Raw genomic sequence first — 22,392 nt, forward strand, 5'->3', positions numbered from 1 at the left:
TATAGCGGAGAGTTGGACAGGTGCGCGGAGAGGGAAGTTGTGTGCAATTTAATCCCAATTAAACGACATTGATACATCATGATCACGAGATTAACTATTATTGTCCATATTTGGAATGTTGACAACAATGGGATTACTTTATACGTCTGACATGTCTTACAAATTTAATAGATACTCTGAATGATTTGAGAACAGTGAAAAATGAAAATGGATAGATACCTTCGTTTTAATCTTGGTATATTTGTACTTGCACATTTACAACTTACAACTGCAGACATTTATTTACATAATCCACGGTAAGATGCTTAAGGTTTTTCTGTTTCAAGTATTTGAGAATCAGTTTGACCTTCTATTGTTCTATGGAATGGTACTAGGTCCAAATAATCACCTGCATTGTAGCTATTTATTGATTGATAAATAATAATGTATATCACCTATTCTAGAATGTAAATTGTTGCATTTACAACAATTTTTTTTCGAAAATAAAAGTTGTATTGGATTTTTGTTTTTCCATTGTTTGCAATAATGCAGGCATATATAGCCTTTATAGCTTGCTGTTCGGTGTAGGCCAAGGCTCCGTGTTGAAGACCGTACTTTGACCTATATTGGTTTACTTTTATAAATTTTGACTTGGATGGAGAGTTGTCTAATTGTCACTCATACCACATCTTCTTATTACTATGTAAATAAATATCTTAAATACCAAATTTCCAAGACTCTAGTTGGTTTTGGCAAGGATTTGTATAGTGAGTCTCACTATACAAATCCTTGGTTTTGGTATAGAAATTAAAATCACAGTTATTGAAAACAGAGACATATGATTGTTGAAACGAAGACTATTCAATGCCATGTAGTTGATATTACTACTAGAACATTCACACCATTTAGCCACCCAGGCTTTAACATGTATTACTAAGTACAACACTTTCATGACTTTATCCATTCCTGTGATTCAATCATTTAAAAAAAAAATGTATTTGAGACATAAATCAAAAAACAACCCTGCAAAAATAAGTCTTAAATTGCACTCGTCGTTTTTTTGGCTAAAAAACATAAAATATTTATAAATTGCCATATTCAATACAATATTAGCAGATTACGATAGTTTTTTTTTTTTTTTTTTTTTTTTAAAAGGGGGGGGGGGGGGGGGGGGTGTACGCCCATTACGCCCTCACCTGAACCCTCCCCTGATCTGAATTCAAATATTCCCAAAGATAATGTAAAGCAGGTATTGCATTAAGTAAAACGAGTAATGTATTACAAGTGTGAAGTGTGTAATAGAATCAAATCAGTAATTAAAAAAAGAAAGTATTAGTCGTTTCTTTTTGTATAATCTGTTTAACCTTGATGATAGATGTATGAAACCCCTTATTCATAATATTACTGTTTAATCATGTTTAATGTTAGTTGAATTTGTGTTTTGCTGGTAATTTTTTTCTGACCATAATAGTTTATTTCCTTGCCAAAAAATAGAAATATTAAAGAAATAACATTTTTTTTCGTTATACTAGACCACAAATCCCATTTCTAAACATGGTTAAGACTAAGAGTTTTGTAAAAATTTGTGATAAAATTGACTAAAATTGAGTGAAAAGTGGAAATTAAAAAACATCACCCATTAGTTAATTGCTGTACATGTATGAAAACTACATGTATGTGTAGTATAAAGCTGGATGGAACCAAGGAAACATAATGCAATTGTGTCAGATTTTGTCTGCTAGAAAAATAAAATAGCAAAAACCTTTCTTGCCATTTGTTCCCTCTGGGCTCAAGTTAATTATTTTTTCAATTTTCTTGAGTAACAGACAGAAACTACAAACTTCTGGCATAAAGTACTACTGTCCAATTCTTTTAATGTGCTAAAGTGCACCTATTCCAATTTGTTTTATCATTGGCAGTTTGTGCCCCTTTTGTGGTGATAATACATGTACATGTACCTTGTTCTATTCAGTTTTGGAAAATGTTGGAGATTCTATCTCAAAATTTTTAATTCTATTCTAATCTAATGAAATTACGACCACCAGCTTTAATTGTTGATTCTGAAGAAACATTGTAACATTTACTGACACATAAATGTACCTTTATTTAAGAGTAAAGATTGTTTCCTGTACCAATTTATCTTTTACATGCATGTTCTCTTTTTGTTCGTTTTGTTAGTAGGTAGATAGAGATTTTAAAAAGGAGAAGCTTTAGAACTAAAGAAAAATAGTTGAACCCTGCTAAATATTCTTGTGTCTTTCACGAGTTAGGAACCTCATCAGTTGTTGTCTTGTGTCATTTCTTAATGTTTTTTTGTTATTTTGAATATTTGGTGTTGATGGCAGATCTTTGATTGTTTCTGATCAATCAGTTTATTCACAATTTTGTAAGCTCTTGACAATTTATAGTGTGACATATTGTAAGGAAATCTGTGTATTGTTGAAACTATGTTGTTTTCTTAATGTACCTGTGTTATTGTTAATTGTGTTGCTTGCTTGATGTTTCAATGACTTTAAATTACCCAAATCTCCTACCTACATGTAACTATAAAAACAAAAACAATTTCTGTATATATTTTGACATTTTACATCTAGTTGTGATTGATATTAAAATTTACCTTTAATATGATGATTTACTAATAGTAAGATAAATGTAGTACAAATGTACATAAAAACCACAATTATTATGATTATGAACTCTTTATTTGTGACATCTATAAAACACAATTATTATACAGAATATTTAATGGGGAGTGACTGTGTATCATTGATATGACTAATTGGTATAAAAAAATAGGCCAAATTAAAAGAAATTCTAACAGAAAAATATTAAAAGAAATTCTAACAGAAAAAGAATTAAGTAAAAAGTCCCAAAATTAGACACAAGTTTTTCTTCTATTTCACATTTATTGTACCGATAAATATTTTAAGTTTTAACTATTGGGCACGGAAGTTAATGTTTTATAAATTATTTTTGTTGATGGCTCACAGACTGGTGGGAAAAATGTAGAGTAAACTAGAGGTTCCAAGGAGCCTGTGCCGCTCACCTTTTTTTTTTGTTAACAATCGATGCATGAAATAATGCAATCATTATACTTTTGCTTTAGTTTCAGAGATACAAGTCAAAAACTGCATATTACCCCTATGTTCTATTTTTAGCCATGTTGGTTGGCAGGCGGGGTCATCTGACACATTTTTTAAACTAGATACTCTAATGATGATTGTGGCCAAGTTTGGTTGAATTTGTCTATGTAGTTTCAGAGGAGAAGATTTTTGTAAAAGATTACAAAAATTTACGAAAAATTGTTAAAAATTGACTATAAAGGGTAATAACTCCTTAAGTGGTCAATTGACCATTTTGGTCATGTTTGACTTATTTGTAGATCTTACTTTGCTGAACATTATTGCTGCTTACAGTTTATCTCTATCTATAATAATATTCAAGATAATTACCAAATACTGCAAAATTTACAAAAAATTACCAATTCAGGGGCAGCAACCCTACAACGGGTTGTCTGATTTGTCTGAAAATATCAGGGCAGATAGATCTTGACCTGATGAACAATTTTCCCCCTTGTCAGATTTGCTCTAAATGCTTTGGTTTCAGAGATATAAGCCAAAATCTATATTTTACCCCTATGTTCTTTTTTTTAGCCATGGCGGCCATCTTGGTTGGGGGGTCAGGTCATCAGACACATTTTTTAAACCCCAATGATGATTGTGGATAAGTTTGGTTATATTTGGCCCAGTAGTTTCAGAGGAGAAGATTTTTGTAAAAGTTAACGGACGGAGACGGACGCCAAGTGATGAGAAAAGCTCACTATTGTGTCCAAATTTGCCCCAACTGTTCAGGGTTCGACCTCTGCGGTCGTATCAGGCTGCGCTCACTGCCGCTCAGTGAAGCATTTTATTTCCTTTTATTATCAGCTCCTTGAATGCTTCATTATAAAAATAAAAAGATGTGGTACAGAATGTATGATTACTGTCAGGACAACTAACTATACACACAAGTTTAAATGGCATAGATGTAAACAAACTGCTGTATAGGTCACAACCTGATACATGTATCTTCACATGTTGTTTTATAGGTCACAACCTGATACATGTATCTTCACATGTTGTTTTGGGTTCATACAAGGGTATAACAAATTGTTAAATGAACTTATGAGAAAATGTTTTTATATGTTTCAGGGGAGGTAACAACAGATTAGATGAGGAGAACAGAGAAGTTCAAAATCAAAACAGGTAAGTTATGTCAGATATTGAATATTGAAAGGAGTTTTTGTACCAAGTTGACAAATTATGTAATTTTTTTAGCAGAGTTGTGACATTGTTGAACTTGACTTTTAATATGATAAATTAAACATGCAGATGAGGACAATAAAATTATAGTTTCCAGACAAGATATTTATATTACAAAAATGTATCTATCTTGGTTTGGAGTGATCCCCATTTATGTCAGCTTTCAAATGAAACAAGCATGTCTGATTCAGTAGAAAAAAGTTGTGAGTACAGGCTTGTAACAGGCTATGTCAGGCTTTAATTTTCACAAACTTGTATTAAGTTTTTGAATAATACGTACAATGTTCATACAGCTGATTCACTTCATTGCTCTAGCCAGTACTCATGAACTTGCAATTATTTTATAATTAATCAAATAACTGAAATAAGAGAAGATATATTTGGCACCTGTATATTTATATACAAACAAAAATGTTTGATTATTTTATATTACAGAATGTTTGACTCACAAAACAACAACAGAGGAGGATATAATGTAGGAGGACTACTTTATTATGCTGGATCTACATTACCCATAGAATGGTCAGATTCATATTATTTTTAAATATAGCATATTATTTATATTTTGAAATAGAATTTCATTCAATCTTTTGTTCATTGAACCTTACTTGTTCATATGTAGAAAAAGTTACATTATCATCGCTAATAGTAATAATTCAAAGCATTTTCTTTTTTTTCAAATGTTGAAATTAGCATCCTGCTTCTTCTACCTAGTTTTCTAAAACTGATTGAAAAGTTAAAATATATGTAGTGATTTAAATTTAAAGATTTTTTTTTCAGAAGACTTTTATGATGAAATTTACTCTAACATGATTTCCTTCACAATTTCTGCACTTGTCATATAAAAAAACAAGGAATCCTGTGAAAAAGTCAGAAACCTTGCTTATGAATGTGTATTTAAATTTGCCATAAATTTTTGGAAAATTCTGAAATCCATACACAAGTGAATTTGTTAGTGATTAGCAATGACTGATTGTAAACTCTATTTCAGGACAAATCAGCATTCCTGTATGAACCCAAATAGTCATTGTGAATTAGTAATACAGTATATGTGTGGTGACTTAGTTAGAGATGGAGCATCCAGAACGTTAGTTATATTTTAGACATTACACATTATGACCAGAAATTTCTGTCTGGACTCTTATATTTGGTCCATATATTGCATTATTTGGTTGTTAAATGTGCTTGCAAGACAGATACGGTATTGTACATATAGAAGGATATAATTGTATTTTAAAGTAAACTTGAAGATGAAGATAATCAATAGAATATATAGCTGTAACTTTGATTTATATTGTTGTCTCATGTACATCAACTATATACCTTTGATTGTCCAGCTTTACAGGTAAGTAATGCATCAAACGAAGGCTATATAAACCAGACATGATTTTTGTCTTGCCTGCGACAAAGGTTGCATTATGTGAGACAGGTATTACAATCCGGCAGAGGCGACGACAGCCTAAACTATTTGTTTAAAGCTTTAGATTTCAGAAGGTAGAAGACCTGAATGCTTATGTAGATACCTTATGTTACGAAGTTTACGTTTGTCATATGTCCATTGACCTTGACCTCATTTCATGGTTCAGTGACTGCTTGAAAAAACATTATATTTTTTTTTTGTTAAGTGAAATACTCACTTATTATGAGTAATAGGATAACTATATTTAGTATATGGGTTCCTTGCAACGTCTACATGTCGTGTCAGGTAGGGTCAACCTGACCTCGAACTTATTCCATGGATCAGTGACCAAGGTTAAAGTTACTTGGTCAAGTCCGTATCTCAGATACTGTAAGAAATAGGTCAACTGTATTTGGTGTATGGAGTGATTGTAAGGGATACATGTCCAACTGACAGATTTCATCTGACCTTCACCTTAATTTCATGGTTCATTGAGCAATGTTTAGTTTTTGTGGTTTGGTCTATTTTTCAGATACTATAAGCAATAGGTCAACTATATTTGGTGTATGGAATGATTGTTAGGGGAACATGTACATGTCCGTCTGACAGATTTCATCTGACCTTGACCTCAGTTTCATGGTTCATTGATCACTGTTTAGTTTTTGTGGTTTGGTCTATTTCTCAGATACTATAAGCAATAAGGCAACTATATTTGATGTATGGAATGACTGTCAGGTGTACATGTCTGTCTGCCAGGTTTCATCTGACCTCGATCTCATTTTCATGGTTCATTGGACTATTTTTAGTTTTTGTGGTTTGGTCTATTTCACAGACATTATAAGCAATAGGTCAATTATATTCAGTGTATGGAATAATTGTTAGGTGTTCATGTCTGTTTGGCAGGGTTCATATGACCTTGACTTCATTTTCATGCCTCATTGGTCAATGTTTAGTTTATGTGATAATTGTGGTAAAACCTTCATATTACAGACTTTCAACATAAATTCAACGATAAGTAAAACAGACGAGACATTTCAGCATGTGCACTCTTGTGTTCAACTATCAGGGAAAACAATTTGTTCCAAAAATATTTTAATGTGACAATGGATGCCTTTCCTTTTTATTTATTAGATCATATTCAGGGACACTAAATGAATGTCTTTCTTATGGAGGGTTATACAAATGCTAAAAGAATTATCTCAGATTTTTTATATAGTGTCCAGTTTGAAAATAAAGTCAATTTGAAATTTTGAAGCTTAAAATGTCATCTGTCTTTAGAAGTAACTCTGCCCAGGGACATTATAAGGAATCAGAGAGACAGTTTTAAAACCGATATATTTTGGTATAGTGTTGCCTGTTGTCCACACATTGTTCAAAAACTACAGAATGTTCTATTCAGATATCAAGAAAAGTTTATACAATATTATTTGATTATGTGGAAAAAAACTCCCATTTGTTTTAAAGATTTTCAATAAAGTTAAAGGTACAAATGTAAATATACCTAAAGCATTTTTTTTATGACCTTTTACATTTTTGGCTAAGGCATATAGATTAATCCTTGTCCATGCTTTTTGAATACATTCCAGTTTAGTTCAGGTTTGTACACACATTTTTTAAAGATTTTTCCCAGAAGGTCCATTTTTCAGAAACCTACGGTGACACAGAACAATACCCTATAGTACATTTTACATTTTCATGCTTAAGTGATATTGGTATTACTTTTTTAGCCAAGTTGAAATTCATTAAATCATGAAAATCTGCTATCATTGTTTAAATTTGTTTTGGAAATAAAAAGCTTTTTTGGTCTTTTGGAAATTGTTGTTTGTGCTGTATTTAGACCCCTCTACCAAGAAATTTGTTTTACATGCACACGTATAAAAATTGCGGTTTTTATCCAACGCAATCATAGGTTTGAACGTTGTTTTCAATTTAGACTTATATATATTTTTTCGTTTGGGCTTGTATTATATTTTCCTTCGGGTTTATATGATCCGTTCATCCTATTTCGACTCTTTAAAATTCAAGAGTCTTTCCTAAAATGAGGTAAATTATATGGCCTTCCAAATACTGTTTCGATCCCTAACATCACTGAAGAGACATAAATTGTCGAAATCCGGATATGGTGTACAAATTTTTGCACCTCATGTTTGTGGTATACCATCTTTTCCACAAGTTTATTGTTTTCTGTTTGGTATTAAATTAATATTAAGATCCATTTTGTTAGATCTTGTGATCAATATATTTGGCAATCGCCAATGGCAGTCAGCAGGGTTTAAGAACATCAGTTGTTCGACCTGTTAGTCAAATGCGTTTTGTTAAAATAGACTTTTTTGGTCTTTTATATATATCTATATATACATAAATAAATTAGTATTTGAATTTTATTTTCAAGGTTTGTATAATCTGCCCTTAATCTTATCCAAAAATTCATTTATACAAGTAATTCTTTTATGACCCCTTATGTTCTCAACTTTTGGTAGGTTAAAAAATATCTAAACAATATTTTCCGTCTGTCTGTCCATCCGTCAGTCTGGCAAATCAGTTTTCCAAACTTTTTTTCTTCTTACTTGAAGATATTGATTTGATATTTGGTGTATTGTTTAATCATGACAAGTTACAGATCAAGTTCAAATTTGGTTATGGTCTGACGATTTTGTGCAGAGTAATGGTCCTCGAACATAGAAAATTCACTCAAATAATCAGTTTTCCGCACTTTTTTGGTCATGCTGAAGATATTGATTTAATAATTGGTTTATAGTTTTATTATGAGAAGTTACAGATCAAGTTCGAATTTTGTTCCAGTCTGATGATTTTGTGCAGAGTTATAGTCCTTGGACTTAGAAAATTCCCTCAAATAATCAATTTTCCACAATTTTTTCGTCATGCTTGAAGATATTGACTTGATATTTGTTATATAGTTCACACCATGACAAGTTAAGATCAAGTTAGCATTTTGTTCCAGTACAATGATTTTTTAACAGGTAGGGGACCATTTATTGCCAGGCAATACTCACAGAATGTTTGTTTTATTTGCTACAGCAGTGAATGCAGATTTAAAGTTAAATTTTATTTTTCAGTACAATAAGATTAGAAAATTCTCAATGTAGAAACTTTGATTGCAACACAGATTTTGAATATGGAATGAATGAAAACTTTGAGTATTACCAGAACTGTAGATACAGGTTGAGAAATAGAGGTCTCTTTATTGCTGACCAGGTAAGAGTCCAGTATTATTCTCAAGAAGTGTGCAGAGAGTTGTAGAAGATATGCATAAAGAAAAATTTAGTGCATCAATTGTGATATGAAAAATTATAATTTTCAAATTTAAATGCCTGGCTTGCTGAGTGTTTTGAATATTTAAGATTTATCTGTTGAGAGAAGAGAAATATTGTATTGCAGTGGATAATATGGTTGAATCTGTTTCTCTAATGATTTATAGACAACATGTAGGCAAAAAAAAAATGTGTTCTTCTTTGTGATGTCATTAGGCATAGTCACCTTTTTTCATGGCAACACAGTGCATAATCTTGCTGGCAAAATGATGATTTAAGTCGCTAAAAAAAATTGAAAATCTCAAAAACTCTGCGGCCGACTGACTTCATAGCAGAGTCAAGTCCACAGCAAAATTCTTTTAAGGGAGACAACTCGTGATTTACAAGTCACACGGGTAAACAAAAATGGTGATTGACAACTGAAAATCAAGATTTTTAAATGACCAAGACCAATACTGTCAATGAATAAATGAAATAAATACAACAGCAACTTTGAACATCCTTGGATTTAACATTCAAAACAATTTAAATGGGAAACCAAGCGACTGTTTGAGTTATCATTTTACGATGATTTGGTCATGAGGATGTTGCATAATCACTCAGCTGATTTGTTTAATTGTTATTTGTTATGAGCCAACCAGTTTTACTATTCCGTAGGTTAAGGGATGGGAATTAACAGCTGATTTTTTGCTATTCATTGGAATAAGCAATGAAATGTGAATAGTAAAAAACATCTGATGGATAATTTGATTGCAACTTAATGGTTAATTAATATGTGATTGACAGATATCTTCAATTCATTTATAGGCCTACAATCGTTCATGAGAATCTCAAATCACAACTGACATGATGTCCTGTGGACAATCAATTATAAATGTTTTACAAAATTATGAAAAGTGGTGATATAGATTAAATTGCTCAATATTCTCAAACGGTTCTTGATAAAAAAAATAAAACAAATCATATAATAAAATTGGGAGTAATTTTTTCTGGACTTTTTGAAAAAATAGATTGATGTAGATGCACATGAGACTAATGCATGAAATAAACTAGCAACACTTTTTGTTTAAACTTGAAATTCGAATTGACAGTACAAATGATATAACTAAATAAATACAACTACATTGTCAATACTATTTTATTACGGGGTTTTCAAGATAAACAGTAGTACTGTATCATATAAAAACACAGCAGGTATATTTTTAATTGCATATATAAACAATTTCCATAATGGTCATAGATAAGCCCGAAAACACAACTCAAAATAAACGGTACTGGAATTTCACTTCTTCAAGAAGTTGACCACTTCTCCCTCTCCAAAATTCTAAATTATATCCACCAACAAAAAAGCAAAATCAATGAATGTATAAATCGGCTGAGAAGAAGAAACATTTTCTATTCAATTACATTAATCCAGATTAGTTTCATTTTGAATCACCAGCTGATTACTGTATATTTATTTATTTTTCATGGATATTTGATTTCATGGTTTGCCATACAAGTTTTTAGAAAATTTTTACTTTGTTAAACATTTAAATTTGAGGTTTACCTATATTCACGAAATCCACAAAAATTGTTGTCCCTTAAAAAAAAACCCAGAAACATTTATATCATATATAGAACAGTTATCAATCGAGCTCTTAACTTTGAAAGTTGCTGTCATCCAGTTAATATAATGACTGTAGCAAGATTTTCCATTCTGTTGTTTGGAATAGCTTACTCAACAGATTCTACAGATATCTGTGATCACCATGCATTTCACTTTAGTGGTAGTTTTGTGGCATATAAATTATGCTTTTCACCTATGTTAGTTATTTGGAATTTTTCAGTTGACCATTCAGGTGTTATCTTTATCAATGGGTAAATGAGTCTTCAGTCTAAAATACAATATGTAAAAATGACAGCTGTTAACCAAATTGTGTTCTTCCTTTTCAGAATTTAGGAGGAAATCGTAAATATGCTAGAAATACAAGACAGAACCCTACTGGGAATCGATATGGGTATGAGTGTCCTGAGGAAAGAGATTATTATCCATACTGGGAGCCATCTCCATGGAAGGTTATTTTTGTTTTATTATAGAATTAATAAACATTTTTTGTATAATTAAGCTTGGTTAAAAAAGGTTATTTATTTTAGATTTTAGTTTTAGCAAAAAATCTATTATTTTGGAAAACATACAATTCCCATACTAGCAAATCATAGTATATTTATTGAAACACAACAGTCATCATTATTAAGTCAAATATTGATCTTTCTTGCTTGTACTTACATAATGAGCTAATGAAATGTGCTAGTACTAAAAAAATGATGACTAATGGTTTTTTTAGGATATTGTTGTTATGACAAATGATGTTACAAGATGCCCATACTATCAAGAAGAAAGTCAGAATGTAAAATCACGCTGGACGTGTGTTGTGCCAAAAAACGTAACAGAAAAGTACACTGGAAAATTTGACATACCAAACAACAAGGCAGACTGTGAGGTTAGTTTACTGTACACTTTTTGTACTAAGACTTAAACATTTAGATTAATGTTGAAGATGGATTGGGTAGGGTGATAGACTTGTAATAGTGTACATCTGGAGAAGACTTTGATAGGGCTGTTATTAGATAATGAACAGTTGTAGGCAGTAGATGATTTGACTGCATTCTAAGTATGTGTAAGTGTGTAATTGTAAATGAACATGTAGGTTTATAGCCTTACCTGTTGTTTGTGTGTATTTATAGATAAATTACATATGTAAACTAATGTTTTGATTCTAAATTAGTTAACATTTATATTAGGTACCGTAAATTGCCTAATAAATTAATATAAGATTTGTAGATGAATTGGATAGGGCACTATACTTATAAGTATAATATGTGTACTGTTAAAAGGGATTTAAGTTGTTAGAGCGATTAATCATAGAAATAAGTACAGCATTTATTAAATATTTTATGCAGAATCAAAACATTTTTTTAAAGGCTTAGGATTGATTTGTTCTAATACCTACATTATACACTATGTTGAATTTTATGGTTTACCTACATATATATGAGTTTTGAACTCTTACATGAGTTGTAAAATAATGTATACACTTTTTGTCAGGCATTTCGTTATCCTAAAAATGATGCTAATGGTGCAAAGGCTTCATGGACAGAAATACCATCTCATGGTATACCAGCCCCTGATTGCAGAGAAACACAATTTTCAAGAGATAATCACCTTGGTAACGGTATTGGTGGACAACCATTAGTTTACAACTGGACCATACCAAACAGCCTCAACCATGAACAATGTATCATGAGAATGAGGTGGGTAAAGAGAGATATATGTTAAAATTTCAATCTCAGATAATGATGTGTATACACATTGTGTCTAGTGGCTAGTAAAAGAGGAATGGAGGATATCAAAGGGATATTCAAACCAATATAATGACAAACTGATAACTTTTGGCAAAAAATGAAAATGAACAAAAGACAAACAACAGTATACAAATCACAACATAGAAAACTAAAGACTGAGATACACAAACTTATTTAACAATATTTATATGCAGAAAACCCAATAATCTGTTTATTGACCTATTTTTGGTCTCTCCCGATTGACAGTTTTGTGCTTGGTTGTTCTTATGAAACTATGCTAGATAAGTTCTGCTCTCATATTGTGATGTTTCTGATAACTTCTCCTCAAACATGTTGACCTCGCTGATAAGTTCTGCAAATGTCTCAAAGCTATGATACAAGAATAATGAATTGCCTGAGTATGGCGATGTGCAAAAAATGGTGCTTTTGCTTTGTGAACTACAGCGTCATAAAATTCTCGATATATCTATATTCAGAGCAGACTCACAGATGAACATATTTATACGTACGTCCCAAAATTGGTTTCCCTTCTCTAACTTTAGTTTGCCTCAACCAAATGTTATTCAACTTATACACTATGCTTATTACCACAAAACACAGATCAAGTTCGAATTGGTGGTGTCACTTTTACCGTTCTAGAGTTATGCCCCTTTACAAACGGTTTTTCATTTCCGTTTCCTAACTTAAGTTTGCCTCAACTAAATGTTATGAAACGCATACACAATGCTTAGTCCACAAAACTCAGATCAAGTACAACTTTGGGTAGCATCACTTTTACAGTTCTTGAGTTTTGTCCCTCTATAACATTATATGCAAGCAGGGGCATCATCTGTGTCCCATTGACACATTCCCCATTTATTTTTTTTAATGCATGTTAAATTTATAAAATTTATTATGAAATAGACCAATTTTCTGTAGAATAATCTTTGTGGTTTCAAGATTCTCTGGAAAATTGTGCTTGGTTGTTCACTTGTTCTAGCCAAATTTTAACAAATGTCTTTTTTGAAAAGACCTTGTGTGTTAGTATATGTGATACCTTACTTTACTATCTATCCCAAAACCACATGGTTCTTTTAAGAAATATAACTTATTAATTATACACTGTAGGTACAATATATCCACTGGTGATTATGATGGCTGGAACACTACAGCAGCAAATATCGCCTCCGCCAATGAAAAATTTTATAAAAACCTTGGATTTAGTGAAGAAGATGCTGCATCAGACAGAGGCTTTGTATTTGAAGACAATCCTGAAATCAAACTTTTCAATGATCTAGGTTTAGAATTGGAATTAGCTGTTAATACTGCACAATTTGGAAGGACATTTCAAGATAGGTAATGCTTAAATCTTTTTACACTATTTAAAAAAAAAAACAGTTAAAATTAATCAGGGAATTGATTTCAGCCTGATCTAGATTAACAGTATTGTTTTGATTTTTACAGTAGAAAATGAAGGGATATGGAGTAAATGTACAAGGGACAAAATCGCACACAATACATAGAAAACATACAAAATTATCAATGAACAGGGCTTTTATTCCTGTTCTTCATCTTGACTGTTGATGTAGGGTCTTCAACAATGAACGAATCATTCATACCCTAAACAAGGTCAAGACAGCCCCTAGCGTCGACTTAAGCGGTACTATTGATAAAAATAAACCACAGTTCAGCTTTAGTTGAGAACTGAAATAATTGTCATTATATTTATAAAAAAAACAATTGTTTGAAGCTGTCAGAGCTGATGACATTATTTGTAAATTAGAAAGTGGAATTTGATGTCGACAAATTAGTAGCTTTCATTCTTTTTCTCGCCTTGACGGAGTCAAAAAGCGAGACATAGGTATGCTGTTTCCGGCGGTGGCGGTGTCAACAATGTATTAGTTTGTGATTAGGTCTAGTTTGTGGTGAACCACTAATGATATTTGGTATGCAGTTGTATAAGGATTAGCACATCTCATTACCATGGAGATTATTTGGCCCCGTCCCCTCAGTCATGGTCTATTGACTTTGAAACTTTGCTTAGTTTACATGTATTAGTTTTTGATTAGGTCAGTTTATGGGAAACCACTAGTGGTAGGTCAATGATATTTGGTATGCAGTTGTATAAGCATTGGCATATCTCATTTCCATGGAGATTATCAGGCCCTGCCCCCTCAGTCATGGTCTATTGACTTTGAAACTTTTGCTTAGTTTTCATGTATTAGTTTGTGATTATGTCAGTTTAAGGGGAACCACTAGTGGTAGGTCAATGATATTTGGTATGTAGTTGTATAAGCATTGGCATATCTCATTTCCATGGAGATTATTTGGCCCCACCCCCTCAGTCATGGTCTATTGACTTTGAAACTTTTGCTTAGTTTACATGTATTAGTTTGTGATTAGGTCAGTTTAAGATGAACCACTAATGTTAAGTCAATGATATTTGGTATGCAAATGTATTGGGATTTGCAAGTTTCATTTCCATGGAGATTATTTGGCTCCGCCCCCTCAGTCATGGTCTATTGACTTTGAAACCTTTGCTTAGTTTACATGTATTAGTTTGTGATTAGGTCAGTTAAAGATGAACCCCTAATGTTAAGTCCATGATATTTGGTATGCAAATGTATTGGCATTTGCAAGTTTCATTTCCGTGGAGATTATATAACCCCACCCCCTCATAATGGTTCATTGACTTTGAAACTTTTACATAGTTTACAAGTTAATGTATGTGTTTAGGTTTGTTTTTGAAAGGGAACAACTTATGAAAAGCCAATGGTATTTGGTATGCAGTTGTATTAGCATTGGCACATCTCATTTCCATGGAGATTGTTTAGCCCTGTATCTTGAGTCATGGTTCATTGACTTTGAGTATTTGATTAACTTACATGTTAAAGTATTGCTATTTTAATTTCAACATTTGCATTATCAAATTAACAAATAGGCAAGACATATCTGTGTGTTAACAGTTTATAAACATATTTTTTTTCACTTTCAAAAACTTGAAATTTTGTGAATAATTAGCTCACAGTATTACATGTATATTAAATAATTTTTTCAGATCTTTCATATTTGCTGTGCGTCCACAGCCTAGCGAGACCAGTGGAAAAGCCATACATAATCTAAATGTTAGAGGAAAGAGAGGAAACATTGTAGAAGTTTTCCCATCAGTAGAGTATGATTTTGTACCCAATAATTTAGAAGCTGCAAATGGTGACTACGTCCATATTCAGTGAGTATCATAATGAAAGTAGTAAATGGCCCACTGGATTTTTTTTAATACTTGGCTTTATTATTTTATATTTATATATTTTCATTAAATAGATGTTTCATAGAATTCTATCAATTTTAATTAGAAGATAGCAATCAAGTGATGTTCTAAAGAAGTGTTTTATATCCCAGTGAATTGCAACATTCATGCATGCTCTCCTTGACAACATTACAACAATGAGTAGAAGTAATAAAAAAAAATTCATGCGTTTTTAATTTTTTTGACATCTAATTTTTTTTTGGTCTTGCTTGTCACAGAAAATTCAATGGAATTTATTTTCATAGTTTTACAGTAATATGATATGTATCTTTGAAAAACATTTTTTGTAATGCTTAAAATTTGTAAATACATGTTACATGAAAATAGCAGATATTTGGTACACCAACAAAAAATTATTTCTTTTATAGTATCAATGTTTTGGTTATCTTACAGATGGACAGGGTCCAATACAAACAATGCGGGGAATGATGGGAATGGTCAGGCTAGGTCAGATAGAAACAATATTGTCTTGCTGAATTCTCAAGTCTACCCTGAAGGCAGTGGCATTCAATTTGGTCCTGGTGCAAAATATGGACAATACGGAACTAACTATCCAATGCACCTTGATAATTCTACATTCTTAGGACTATCTAGAGAAGATAGAGAAAATCTGGCTTTTAATGTTCCAGGTATTGCACATTTTATAAGTAGTAGCATCAAATCTTAGAAATAAACGATGCAAATGAACAATAACTGGTCACAAAAAGTACAGAATGATACAACCTCAGCATGTCCATAAGAAATCATGCTTGAAAATGTGGTCTCATTCTAGTACATTTTCCAAATATATTACTCTATGTGGTTTTCAAGTTAACCATGAAAAGAAAAAGATATACTGATATTTGATTAATGTTGTAGTATACAAGTTGAAGTAGTTAAAAATATAATGTGTTACTGTAAATTCAGAAATGTTTACGTGAATATATATTTTTAATGTGATTGCTTAACTATGGTAAAAAATGCAAGATTATTTATTGGGACTTCAGAAATGCAGCATAGAATAATGCTATCAAATTGTAAAATGCAGGATTTTATCTTTGCGAAAACTGTCCTGTCACAAATATAGCATTAATTAAAACATCACAAAAATTTCTGTATTTACAGTACTTATTTTGATGCCTTTTATTGTTAGGTGCCTTTGGAGGAGAACTATCACAACTAGATGATGCTAGCCCTTACTTTAATCTTGGAATTAGAAAAATCAGTCAGCTGGGGACCTTTCATTACATGTGTACTAGAAACAATGACTTCTCCAATCGTGACCAGAAGGGACGTATAATGGTATCCAGTAGTCCAACTGTATATGAGTCGATTGGTTGGATGGGAGGTCAGCTCAAGATACCAGATAGGTATTTAATTATTAGATACCCCTAGTTTAAGCATTGTTATAAACACACTTCCTAACTTTAAATAACTTCAGTTTTGACATAGTTTTGATAGATGTGTATCTAATTAATGGTTTATTATAAAGATACTGAATTCTTTGTTCTTTATTGTTTTATTGTATCCCAATTATATTGAAAAGATACAGATAACTGGAACCTTAATATGTTGGGGGTTTTTTGCCAGACCTAAATGATTCCTTAGAGTTTCACAGCATTTCAGAACAAAGTTGTCCTTGTCCTTTTTGACACTGGAGGATGTAACTTTGATTTTTAGGTCAATTATGATTGCTGAGGTATATTGTTACGGCAAGAAATCACCTTTAAATTGTAGCCACTAAAAGACAAAAATCAAGAATAAATTTAACAAGATTTATTATACAATTTTACACGAAATATTATACAAATTGAAATGTCAACTTAACTGTTAAAATATATGTCTGATCCTTTGTCTTTTCTTTATCCGGAATTCTTCTCTTAACTGTACAGAATCCAATGTAATATATATGTCCAATAAGTTCATGATCACAATCTAGTATGATGTTGTTCGTAAATAAAAATGTCAATCCAACAACTCTGGAGATCTTCTCAGAATCCAAGTATATTAATGTCTGTCTGAATTTCAGTGTCTGTATATATAGTTGTCACGGAAACTTCTAGAACACTGTAGAAGGGAAACTCCTAGAAAACTATAGAAGGGAAACTTCTAGAAAACTTTAGAAGGGAAACTTCAAGAATACTGTAGAAGTTTAAATTACTAATTGTAGATTATGATCATTTGGGAATTATTATGCAAGTCAAATAGAAAGTTCTAATCGTTCCATCAGTATCTATGATTGTTCGAGTGATTTCTAAACTGCACAATTGTAACATCATTTTGTAAACAACTACCGGTATAACCCAATTAAATAAACATTATAAGGCCAAGATAAATAAACATGATAATTACAATATCAAAATATATTGAATAAATCATAATTCATTAATATCAAAAGACTTATTTTGGTTATTCCTTCCTAAGGTAGCAGATCCTCTTTTACCAATATAAATGTTTGTTAGACACAGTGTCCATTAAACATTTTACTTACATCTGTTTATACTTTATATAGTAAAGCATGGGTGAAAGTTGAACAAGGAACATTCAGTAAGCTTCATACACTGAAACTAAATGAATGGAGTTCAAATGATGGATTGAATCTTATGAAGTCTAAAGGAGGAGCTATATCTGTGAGTATTATTATTGGATATCATTCAAATTTAAAATAAGCTGAATCAGATCCAGTTATTTTATTTATTCATAAGTTTAAACAAAAAAATACAGATTACCTTTCCTAGTCTTGTGTTTAATTTTTAATTCAATTCAATTCAATTCAAATCTTTATTGCCATTACACCATACGTTTATAGCATGTGACACAACATAACAAAATAAAAACAAACAATATCAACAAGATCACTTATATACATAATGAAAGTAAATATTTCAAGAGTCCCCTGTCCTCAGTTCTATAGACTGTTTTAAAAAGGATCCAAGCTTATTAACCTGAATGTGTGATCTTGGGTTGATTATATATGTAATTTTATCTGAATTTTTAATACATGTATCACTGATTTGATTTGAAGGAAAATACAACCAGAAAAATGTTTACATAGCTTTACCTTATCCGCCACTAATTAATTAAAGGAAATGCTATTAGATTAGTATACTTCTGGATTTTTGTACCATTGTGACCACATAGTAGAAAAATTACCGTGCATAATGATTATAATGAGAAACAAAATCTTTTAGGATCAAACCAAGAATATGCTAGTATTTAACCTTTTCATCTGAAAACTTTTACATACTTCTTCATTCTGCTTCATGTTGTGTAAGAGACTTGAACATCAACAATGCTTCACAAACCTTACATTTAAGAAATTGGAAATTTAACTAGCTTATATGGTTTATTTATTCCCTGTAACTCATTGATTGTAATTCAGTTATAAATTCTTTTTTTTTTTAAATTCTCTATTTATGGTCATATTGTTTTGGTATGAATAACAGTAATCGTACATGATTTTTTCAAGCAAAGGAAACACAAATTCAATCACATCATATGTAAAGGAGTTAATTTTTTTCAAAGTTGTTTTATTAAAAAAAGTTATCTGCTTTTTAATTTCAGTTTTACTCATTCTTGATATATCAGCATCACAAACTAGGTCACTAGCCCAGAATTGCAAATTTCAAAAATGTCAAAATTTAGGCGTTGGCAACAAAAATAAACATTTTACAATCAAGGTATTATTTTTACTCTTTGAAGATGTTTTGAGTGGTCTCATGTACATATTCCACACATCTCTTTATATTCATATTCTAAAGATTTTATGAATGATTTTATTAGGTTGGTGATGATTTTGCAAGTGATTTTATTGTTTTGGCCCCAGAAACTAAACTGACAGATAATGGGAAGAAAGTTACCATCGGGATAGACATTAATGAGGACGCTAGTGATATTGGTATTTATAGATCAAATACAGAAAATTTTGGTGGATGGACAAAGGTTGACGCATCCATCAATGGTGGAATGGCAGAATTCCAAACGGATCAGGGTGGAGTTTTTGTTGCCAGGTCCCATACTAATGTTGGACCAATTATTGGCATAGTAGTAGGATTATTAGTTGTAGCATTAATTATAATAGCAGCAGTGGTTTATTTTAAGAAAAATCCAACAAAATGGATGGCTATGAAAGGAAATGCTAAATATGTTGAAAAATCTCTCTCAAATAAAGTATGAAAATGAATTATATCTGTAATAATTGATAAATTTTAGTAAATTGTAGAAACGGGTAAAATATCTTTATATTATAAAATATTTTGTTAACAATAGAGTACGGTAGTCATTTAATCTGAAGTGGAGAAAGAAAATATGCTTTCTGATATTCGATTTTAGGCCCCCAAAAATGAAATAGAAGATTTTATGCAAAAAATAATGAAAACACTCTTTGATTCATTAGTAAGAGTGTATTTATTATGGTTCTCAATAGTAACCTCTCTTGAAAATATGTTTTTTTATTGAATGTTAATTAAGAAAGGATTGTCTTTGATTTGATTACTTATTTTCAGTATTTTTAAGAATTGGCATAATTATTTTAAATATCAAATACTCAGTATTAAAATAAAATTATGATTTTGTTATGAATTCAATGATGTTTTGTAAATGATTTTAAGCATATCATGTTGACATGTCTCAGAACCAATAATCAATTTTATTTTTTTCTGTTTTTATAGCGTAAATGCTATATATATATTGAGTAATACACAGGTTTCTGTGTATTTTGTTGTTACTGATAGGCATTAAGTACATGATGAAATTTTAGACAAAAGAACAAACTTGTCACCATTGTGAGATTTTTAAAAAAAAATTTCTATGATATATATGGTAACAAATACTACAAATGCAATAATATTAGAAAGGATACCAAGCACTACCTAAAATATTGGATAGTACAACCGACCATGCCAATATGCTACTCCCTACATTCCTTTATAAACATATGTTTATAAACTTTATCATATCTAAAGCTTTTTAAAGCTGTTATTTATTGCGGAAATGACCAATGTTTTGAGGTGGCATGCACCATCTTGATTAAAAAAATTCATCAGGACTGTTATAACTGCACTTGAGATGTTTTCTATAACACTTTTTTTTTTATTTCTGCGCAAGTATTTATTGCTTGTTGTCTTGGATTTACCAAATGAGATTATTTAATGAAAACAAATCTTTGTATTATATTATATTATGTATAAATCTGTTGTCAAAAAATTAACACATATCTATGCAAATCTTGGAACAAACTAAGCTTCAGGAAACTAAATAAGTTTAAATTTAGTGAATCATTTATCATTCTCATATTATTGTTATTATTTATTTGTTTATAAGAACAGGAACATAGATTTTAGAGAGAGAAAAAAAATTAATATAAGTAATGGTAATTTGAAAAATGTTGTTTGTTAATTTTAAGTCAATTTACTTTTGAAAAAAAGGTAATGCAGTCATGAAAGTAATTGAAAATTAATTTTTAGTTTTATATTTTTTTTAAATGTCAATTCTATCTTAGTTACGTAAATATTTCCTCACACTAAATTACACAGATACAAAATTATGAAGTATTTTATAAGGGCAAATAATCTCAGGGATTCTTAGTAATCATGCATTGACTAGTATTATGCTTCCAATGAATATCAAATTTATTAAGAAATGTATTAAATTTACTAGTGCTGTTAGTATTAAATGATCATCAGTGTGTGTGTTATTGAAAAGGTCTAGACTTTATTTCTGATATTAGTATTCCAACCTGAAATATGATATTAATATCTGCATCATTTTGACACAACACTGTTTAGAAATTATTGAATATTTGTATGCTTAATAAACTATTCTAAAAGTAATTTTAATAAAGGTTAAAGGAGATTTTTGAAAGAAATTATCATATCTCGGACAAAATGAAATGTACAATTTTTTTGACGTACATGTAGTTTTGCTTCATTTAAAAGCTTATAAAATAAACCAGATTTTTGTGTGTCATTTTTTCTGACTGGAATGAATAATTCATATAATTATCTCTCATTATATTCAATATTACAACTTGCCACAACAGCTAAAAATGTCATTATGCATTATAGTAAAAACTTCTTTTTTAACAATGAAATAAAAATGAAATCATCATAAAACATATTTTGGGATTGTAATTAATAATCATGTATCTGTTATGTTACATGAAGGGATATTTGTCACAGTCATATCATACAACAGTTAGATTATATATTGATATGTTTATATATTAATGTTTTATATATGAAAAGCTGCTGGTCAGCATTAAAATATTTTTACATAATCATTGTGTATTATTTCCTTTGCCAATCAAGTTTAGAATGAGATTTAACATATTGCCCAAGTTTGTATGTTACAAATATAAGTAGGGAATAGCAACTAAACATCCAGAAAGTATATTCTAAAAAAAATTATGTATATACATACTGGCTTGTTTTGGGAAAATCTCTTTTAACAATCTTTATGTTAACAATTTGTGATTGACTATTATAGACTGACTTTGTACAGCCACTTTTGATTGTAAGTGGTTGGTAAAACAACCAGTGTTACAGCTGTCTAAACCTGACTTGTAAGTCAATGTCTACAAGGGATGGGAAATGTATCCACACAGTGTGGTCCTCTGGCCGAGTGGTCTAAGTACATGTAGTTTAACTACTGTATCAGTAGCCTGTCAACACTGAAGTTGCAAGTTTGAGCCCAGCACTTGGCGTTTGACTCCAATCTTAATTGACCAGGAATGCCAGTTTTCCTGCTGAGGTCATGGTTCTCTCCAGGCACTTTGGCTTCCTCCACCAATAAAAACTGGCTGCTATGAAATAGTCAATAGTGTTCAAAGTT

At 30.9% G+C, this 22,392-nt stretch overlaps 1 protein-coding gene across 1 annotated transcript; it reads left to right on the forward strand.

The window, feature by feature from the left end:
• The first annotated feature begins 23 nt into the window (after positions 1-23).
• On the forward strand, positions 24-21,838 carry LOC127730385 (protein DD3-3-like). The gene is made up of 14 exons (XM_052238770.1): positions 24-296; positions 4,170-4,223; positions 4,716-4,802; positions 5,272-5,367; positions 8,757-8,895; positions 10,887-11,009; positions 11,279-11,434; positions 12,040-12,245; positions 13,404-13,631; positions 15,334-15,504; positions 15,976-16,211; positions 16,715-16,931; positions 18,074-18,191; positions 19,345-21,838. The coding sequence occupies exons 1-14, from the start codon at positions 202-204 to the stop codon at positions 19,735-19,737; spliced, it is 2,319 nt and encodes a 772-aa protein (XP_052094730.1). The 5' UTR covers positions 24-201; the 3' UTR covers positions 19,738-21,838.
• The last annotated feature ends 554 nt before the right edge of the window (positions 21,839-22,392 follow it).

Source organism: Mytilus californianus, unplaced genomic scaffold (genome assembly GCF_021869535.1).
Source record: "Mytilus californianus isolate M0D057914Y unplaced genomic scaffold, xbMytCali1.0.p SCAF_1, whole genome shotgun sequence".
Classification (NCBI taxonomy): domain Eukaryota; kingdom Metazoa; phylum Mollusca; class Bivalvia; order Mytilida; family Mytilidae; genus Mytilus; species Mytilus californianus.